Source organism: Hemibagrus wyckioides, linkage group LG02 (assembly GCF_019097595.1).
Source record: "Hemibagrus wyckioides isolate EC202008001 linkage group LG02, SWU_Hwy_1.0, whole genome shotgun sequence".
Lineage (NCBI taxonomy): Eukaryota > Metazoa > Chordata > Actinopteri > Siluriformes > Bagridae > Hemibagrus > Hemibagrus wyckioides.
Window position 1 is genome coordinate 12,925,291 of NC_080711.1, and position 8,637 is coordinate 12,933,927.

At 39.0% G+C, this 8,637-nt stretch overlaps 1 protein-coding gene across 1 annotated transcript in view; it reads left to right on the forward strand.

Moving 5' to 3' along the window:
• Positions 1-6,344, forward strand: part of usp43b (ubiquitin specific peptidase 43b) — an 87,006-nt gene extending 80,662 nt beyond the window's left edge. The window contains exon 15 of the mRNA XM_058410237.1: positions 5-6,344. Coding sequence (XP_058266220.1) covers positions 5-1,113 — 1,109 coding nt within the window. The 3' untranslated portion in view covers positions 1,114-6,344. The remainder of the gene's footprint in view (positions 1-4) is intronic.
• The last annotated feature ends 2,293 nt before the right edge of the window (positions 6,345-8,637 follow it).

Sequence of the window (8,637 nt, forward strand, 5' to 3'; positions counted from 1 at the left end):
ATAGATGGATTTGAGTCGAGACCATTTGTTCGTGGCACCCAGGGCCGAAGTGTAAGCCTGCGTTCACCCTCCAAGAATAAGGAAAATCTGGGCAAAGTGCTTCCTCTGCGCTGGTCTTTTGGTTCCAAGGACCGTAAGAAAGTCACTTCTGTCCCTCAGATCACAGCACCACGGCCTGGAGAACTGGTGGAGTACCTGGAATCTGGACGGAGGCCACGGTGCACCAAGGACCCAATAGTGAGTCTGGTAGCTAGTCCTGCTCAAGGTAAAGCCCAGCTTCCTGTGGACGACTCGCTCAGCTCCCCTAGTGGCAGCAGCGGCTTTAGCGGAGCGGAGAGAGGAAGCTGTCGTGAGCCGGATTCACCCCGAGTACCTGAAGGCCAGAGCAGACCAGCTTCTGACAGAGGTGCTACTAAGGGCAGAGATGAAAGTTTACTAATCAGGAGGACTTCAAAGAGGAGGCAGGAGCAACATGCAAAGACTCAAGACGGTCAGTCTCGTCGAGAATCCACTGCTGGGACAAACACAGCTCAAAGTTTAGCAAATAGCACAAGTGAAAGTAAAGATTCCACATTAAAGCGGCATTGGAACCAGCCAGCTGGAGCTACCAGGACTTTGTGTAGTCAAAACCAGCAAGATGAGGAGATCCAGGGCATCCCAGCCTTCCTTATGCCAGGCAATGCTAAGAAGGACAACCAGTCGAAGGACATACGTGCCAAAGAAACAGCTCAAGGAAGAACGCTAACACATAAGAGCTCTAACAAGCTGTCCGTGTCCAACGGCACTCCAAACGGACTGGTAGCAGAGGAGAAAAAAGGCAACAGCACACACAGGAGCAGCAGCGCACGCTACTACAACAAGACGCTGATCAATGGCAAGGAAAGCCACACTGGCGCCGGGGGCGATATTAAGCGAGCACTGAGCTCTTCCAGTCTTCAGAGCAGACTGGACCTGAATCTGAGAAGGACAGTGTCCCTCCAGAGGAACGGACTGCTTGTTCCTCCTCAGAAAGGACAGAGTGCTGATAAACCGTCCTACAATACACTGCAGAGGAACAGATACAGCACCACTTCTCTAGGCAGACAGAGACCAGTGCCCGAGTCCTGCTTCTGATATCAGGACAGCTGAAGCATGTGAGTGTCTGGATTAGGTGCAGATCATTCCAGTCTGAGTGCCTCCACTGAAGACGAGATATTTAGGGTACTTTCATCAAGGTTCCAGCTGAAGGCAAGAAAACAGATATAATATTTTACTATGAGCAAAAAAATCCTTTTAAATTCCATGACAGATCAGTTAGTAATATCATTTTTTATGGAGCCGACAAATTAACAAGAATCTGAACTAGATTATTATTTATAGGTTAACCCGAGACTTTCACACATGTTTACGTTAACATCCAGTCTCATGGTTTTACTTAGTGTATCATCACTGTGGCTCCAGACACGCATAATACTGAAATTGTAAACAAATTCTTTTATATGTCATGCTTGATCATATCTTTCTATAGGAATGAAGACATAACAGAGCGTGATGTTATAGCGAACTAATCAACAATGAAGAATGTTAGCTGTTAAGAGTTTTATTCATCTTTTACCACAACAATTTTCCAACGATTACAGTTCTTTATTTATTACAGAAAAACACGTCATACTTTTTACCAGTTTTATATTAAATTGGTATATTTAATGTTGTGGAACATCCCTGAAAATGTGTCAGTTACCGTTTTCACGCTATGGCAGCTACAAATAGTCGTTCCCACACTTTCTATTGAAACAGAATACGATTTTAAAAATGCAGCTTGTTACAGAGAAGCCATACAGAGCAAACTCGTCTTTCCTGAAGACTTTCCCGTGGCACGTCTGACTGTTACACAGTGCTGACCCTGGAGACTCCTTCCATAACAAGTCTTTATAAACATCTACTGTACGTTCATAGGAATGAGCTGTTTCTCTAGGACCGATTCTGTATTAATATAAAGCTGTGATCTGCCTTGCAGCCAGCACTTCTGTCAGAGGAGTTCAGTGAGAGAAAATGTCTGATCAATAATCAGTGCTGTGGTTTCAGAGAATATAACGTGAGCCAGTCAGGAGGGTTAATAACAGCAGCTTATGACAGAAAATCAAATGAAATCAAATGTGATCGCAGCCTTTGACTTACAGCTTTGTTATCAAAAGGAAGAAATCCTAATTTTTCTTTTCTTTCTTTTTTTATGATTCAGTCCTTTTTGTTTTATTTTTGTTCATCAGTCGGCTTGTGACGCCCAATACAAAGCAAGACCTTGGAATTAGTTTCATCCATGACTAAATACGATGCTTCTGAGATTTAACCTTATATTTTTTTATATGTTTAAGGTATATTTTGGTGTAATATTTCTCACATATATTTAGTGTCATGTAAATATCATGTTTATAATATTAATTCATTTTTGCCAAAAACAAATGGCAGATGGAATTCTATATTTATAAGGTTTAAAGAGGTAGACCTATAAATGTTGCGAAATTCCATGATATGCGTGTAATACAAACAAAACTACCAGGCATAATTACTTTAGAAAGCCAACATTATATTTTCTAATACATTTTGCCTACTTATATGTGTAAAACGTGTAAGATGCATTGATAAAGACACTGGGATCAGGTTTCGGAATAATTCCAAGGTCGTTTATCTATACTCGTAAAAATGCTGCGATACCAATATATAAAACCATGTGCTACTATGTGAGATAAGGTTAGAAAGCTGTTGGAAATTGTGCACGCAAAGGTGTATATATTCAAAGTGTGAAGCAGTGAAGCGAGGAGAAAGCGGAGAAACTCCCACTTCAGTTCTGCGAGCACTGAGAGCCTCGCGCTTTATTTTGTCTAGTTCTCCTCGTGACTCCAGGTGCAAATTCACCGCACATCGCACTTTTAATGATCACACTTGTTGATACTGCTCTGCGTGCTCAAGCTGCCCTCACGCTCTCTATTGAGCATACAGTTTAAACACCATGATACACCTGACCAGCACATCACACTCATATGTGGTGGTTCTTCTTCATACTCTTGCCACACAATTGTACAGAACGGCTTTATTTGCTGCTGTAGCGTTACAATTTCTCTTCACTGGAACTAAACATGGCCCAAACCTGTTCCAGTCTGACAATGCCCCTCTGCGAAGTGAACAATCTCCATGGTTTGTCAAAGAACTCAAGTGTCCATCACTGAACTCAACCCCACTGAATATTTTTAGGATTTTTAGGAAGCTCCAGACCTCGTTATCTGACATCAGTGACTTACATCACTAATGCTCTTAAGTTAGGTTAGTTAAGTAGCCTTTATTTGTTTCATACACTGACCAATCATAACATTATGACCACCTGCCTAATATTGGTGTTGGTCCCCCTTTTGCTGCCAAAACAGCCCTGACCCGTCATGCACTGTGTATTCTGACACCTTTCTATCAGAACCAGCATTAACTTCTTCAGCAATTTGAACAGTGGCTCGTCTGTTGGATCGGATCACACGGGCCAGCCTTCGCTCCCCACGTGCATCAGTGAGCCTTGGCCACCCATGACCCTGTCGCCGGTTCACCACTGTTCCTTCCTTGGTCCACTTTTGGTAGATACTGACCACTGCAGACCGGGAACACTCCACAATAGCTGCAGTTTTGGAGATGCTCTGATCCAGTCGTCTAGCCATCATAATTTAGCCCTTGTCAAAATCACTCAAAACACTTGCCCATTTTTCCTGTTTCTAACACATCAACTTTGAGGGCAAAATGTTCACTTGCTGCCTAATATATCCCACCCACTAACAGGTGCCATGATGAGGAGATAATCAGTGTTATTCACTTCACCTCTCAGTGCTCATAATGCTATGCCTGATCGGTGTATACATTACTGCACAGTGAAAATCGAAAATCCCATCCTTGGAGAGTTGGGGTCAGAGCACAGGGTCAGCCATGAAGCAGGGGAGGTTGGGGGCCTTGTGGTGGCAGCTTGATGTGATTTTCCGATGATCAACCCAGAGCCCTAACCACTTGAGCTACCACCAGCCCTTGTAATGTGTGAGTCACACTCCAGCCATGCTCCAACACAGAGGAAGGAAGTGGGGATTAAATAATGAATGAGATGTTAAACACATATGGGTGTGAGAGTCAGGTGTCTCAAGTCTTAAACATAAAACACATGGAGTTCATTGGTAGCAGCACAAAACACATATAAATCTGAATAAATTGTTTAGCGATTAATACGTAAGTAAGGCATTGACAAGAACCAAAAAAACATGCACATGGCTGAAAAAACTGGTTTCAATGCATCCCTAGTAAAGCTTTTAAATATTTGTTCTGCTCTGATTCTGCTTAAAATTGCACTTTAGCTTCGGTTTTCACGTACATCCATGTACATCTTCATCTTATAGCGTTCGTAACCTGTAAAAATCAGCCCCTTTCACATTCACTTTCAAACATGTGTATACATGGTTCTACACAAGCAAGGATTTGGATTATGATTCTTCTGCTAAACAATCCTGAAAATATTTTATTTAAAAAAAATACTTCAGGGATCTGCACAATGGAAGTGAATTTGCGGTGCAGGGGTCATGGTGCTCTCTGCATTATTAGATAATAATCTGTGGTTTTAATACCAGTAACCACTCAGTTGTTGTTGTTGTTGGTGTTGTTGTTGTTGTTTTCGGAACAGACAGCCAGTTATTTTATTTAATGTAGACTAGTCAGATTAAAAAACGTAACCTATGTCAGATAAATTCGCCAGAGAAGTATGCAACTGAATATACAACATTTATGCAACTAAATGCAGCAGAACAGATCAATTCTTACTAAAGACAGAAACGAAACAGAACTGGCAAAACAGCTCAAACTTTGATTGTGATATTATTTAAGTGCCTTTTCATAATGCTCTTGAAGGAGCATTAGTATTAATGATTTTCAAATATAGACACATGCACACACTCACACGTGCCGTGAATAGTCGCGGATACCCTGGGATACATATAGACACGTGTGATTCTTCCATACTGTTACTACGCACATTGGATATTACATCACACACACAACATCATCATCATTATCTCTATCATCCCTCTTGTTCCCAACTGTTAGAAAGCTGCAGTACATGTAGGAATCGAATTTATTAATCGTTTTTTTTTATTCTGTCAACATCAAGATCTCAGATTTTCCCCAAACACATTGCACACTTAAATAGCGATCATCACTTTGTACCAGACTCTGTACCAGATACAGCAGTCTGTCAGGTTTCGAGAAGATTGGGCCTTTGTTCAGTAAGCTATTATTAGCTGTAGATCTGTTGTAATATTAGTAATATTAGGCTGGTGTACATTTTTCATATCCAATTCAGCAGCAATATGTAGATTTTGATACAGTGAGAGAAATTGCACTTATCATGTAGCCAGACAATTCAACAATCCTTCTATTCGTTTTTAATTAATGAGTCATTATAGTGTGTGTGTGTGTGTGTGTGTGTGTAGAGATTTAAGAGACATGGGTGTCTAGCTTTAGTCCTATCTGCCCTGATAAGTTAAGGGTTCTTATATAACGCGTGGCACCGAAGAGGAACCAAAATATATTTACATTCTTTTTTTTTTCCATTGGTGGATTCATTACTTTTTGTATTTCTATACACGCTTCCTTGTGTACAGGCTTTTCAAGGAGTTCAGGCTTGCCCAAAGATGCAGTAGATAAGTGACGAGGCTATTACATATATTAATTTATACTGACATAGTGGAAAACCATCCTCAGTTAGCAGTCACAAGTTTGTTTGTTTTTTCTTTTCTTCTCTCCTCCAACAGCGTAATGAAGGACAATACACAATGCATTCAATCAGCTCACCATGCATTATTACATTTTGTTAGCTATTGTTTCTTTTAGCCTTGACAGTTCAATTTCAACCAGTGAAGGTGCAACCGTTTGTGTTGCAGTGACCAGAAATGTCGTGAGTTCAGATCCATGTACTGTTAGAGAGCCACTGCTGAGCCATTGAGTGAGACTCGTAAGTGAATTCTGCCTTACTTCTAAGTCACTTTGGATCCAAGCGTCTGCCAAAAGAGTAACTGTAAATGTAGTCGTGTACACTGTTAACCAGCTCCTGGGATAAATGACTAAACCTGACTAAAACGGTTTTAGGACTACAAAATAAACATCGAGTATTTCCCGTTTCAGATCAGTGGATATAATAACAGTGACTTATCTCTGCTTGTGAAGTACTCTAATGAAGGAACGTCGTTGCTTTTTAAGGGTTAAAGGTTGTGGATATATTTTTATGCAAACTTTTGTATTCCAAGACTTTTTAACTAATCTGTAATTAATGTAAATAAAGTTGTAAAAAATGACGGTGTACTGAATGATTTTGCTGAGATTCTGATTAAATGGTAAACAAAAAAAAGGACGTCGAAGGAAATGAAGCGCCGATGTTAAGGACACACTGGAAAGAAATCTCCTCCATGTTTGTACTGTCACTTTATATAGCACATTGTACTTTATTTTTTAATATAGCAAATTAAACACTCTATTTGTCACTGTAATGTGTGTCTTCATCTGTTTCTTCGTTCTTTCTTTCGGAGTGGAACAAATCGCTGTTGTAAAACAAATGCCCCTGATGAGCCGTCTATGTGAGTCTTTTAAGCTGCATGTTTCTGCAGAAACAACTGTGTCCTGCTACTGAAGCAATAGTTTTATATGCCTTGTACTTCTATTGATTGGATACTGCACTCTGGTAGTAAATACACTACCGTATTGATATATAGTTCAGTAAGGAGCACTGAGAAACACTTATTCTATAACAGGTTTATTCATTCATTCATATTTAGTAACAGCTTTATGCTGATCAGTGTGGCAGTGGATCCATAGCCTATACTGGGAACACTGGGAATGTGCTGGGAATACACCCTGGATGAGACACTTGTATATTATTTGTCTGACAGTGCAGCTTTAGCTTTGTAAGAATTTGTGAAAGACATTTTTTTTTTCTCAAATTCTGAGGGCTAAATATTCTAAATTCTAAACTATCTTGCTTCTCTGAAAATGTCACAAATTCTTTTTATTATATTATTATTATAATGAAATAAATTATTATCAGTAGTAGTAGCAGTAGTAGTAGTAGTTGTATTTTTATTATTATTATATTTAAAATAAAAATGATTTGCACTAAAAATTATGAGCACTAAAAATATTAGTATTATAATATTAATAATTAATACATTATTATTATTATTAATAATAATAATAATAATAATAATAATAATAATAATAATAATAATAATAATAATATCCAATACTTGGTTTTTCTTTTCTTTAAAAATGTGAGTCTTAATTAAATCTTAATTCAAAGAAAAACTAAAGTATATCTAAAGAGCATGTCTAAGCACAGAAAAAGCAATGGCACATGCTTACTCTCTCTGATTCTTAGGATAATTAGGATTCTTAGGTTCTAATAGGAAGTTGCAGGGTTCTACTTAGGGCATTTACACGTTCTTTCTCCTTGTCGTAAATCGTAAATCTCCATGTCGTAAATTTACACATGCCAGATGAATATTGAACAGTTGAAGGCATCAGCTGGTCCAGTTGAGGTGAGTCTGTGCCCAGGATAGCCTCAGATTCCTGTTTTTGTCTGACGGGAATAAAACATCAATGTGATCTTCTGTTTTTGTATCTCATCCTCCATAAGATTTGTGAGCTGAGCATTCTGAGACACTTTTCTGCTCATCAGTTTTAAAAGGTGGTTATTTGCGTTACTGTAGCCTTCCTGTAAGCATAACCCAGTCTGGACAATCTCCTCTGGACTTCTTTCAACATCGAGTCATTTCTGCTCCTCACTGCTTTTTGTTTGTTTGCTTTTCACACCATTCTGTGTACAATACAGAGACTGCTTCCTGAAAGAAAGAAAAAAATCCCAGGATCAACAGCTTCTAAAATAGTACAATTTGCCCATCCTGCACCAACAACCATGCCACTGTCAACGTCACTGAAATCATGTGACATGATCATGTGAAATCATTTTCCATCTCTGATATCTGATATGAAGATTAACTGTAGTAACTGTCAGGGTTTTGCATGATTTTACACAATGCACTACTGCCACGTGATTGACTGATTTAATAATTTCACAAACGTGCAGGTATACAAGTGTGTTTATTACAGGAAGTCATAAACTTTATGAGCTTGGTGCTCCACTGAACTAGAATGTGTTCTTGGTTCCATACAGTAATAGTGATTTTAAACAATTACTTTGACCATTAAATTATTATAAATAATCCACGATGAAGCAGTGGTGTATTTCACGGCCAGTTTTCTTTAATTATGCTGAGACTTGTGCCACTTGCATGGGCTGATAGCTAACATGCTCAAACACACACACACACACACAAACACATGCAAACACAAAGCTGTGTATGTGCAAAGTTGTCAATGAGCTTCAAAGCATTTGTTAAGATTAATCCTCCTTACAAACTGCCCTAGGGGTTATTTTACATCTATGATACTAAAAGAAATACAAAAATTACCTTGAGTGTGAAGATTTTTCTACAAATACAGGTGATATGACTTGATGCCTGGATTGCAAGAATGCAAAATCTAAAGCAACACTTAATGACTCATCTACACTACTACAAAGTGCTGATTAGCACT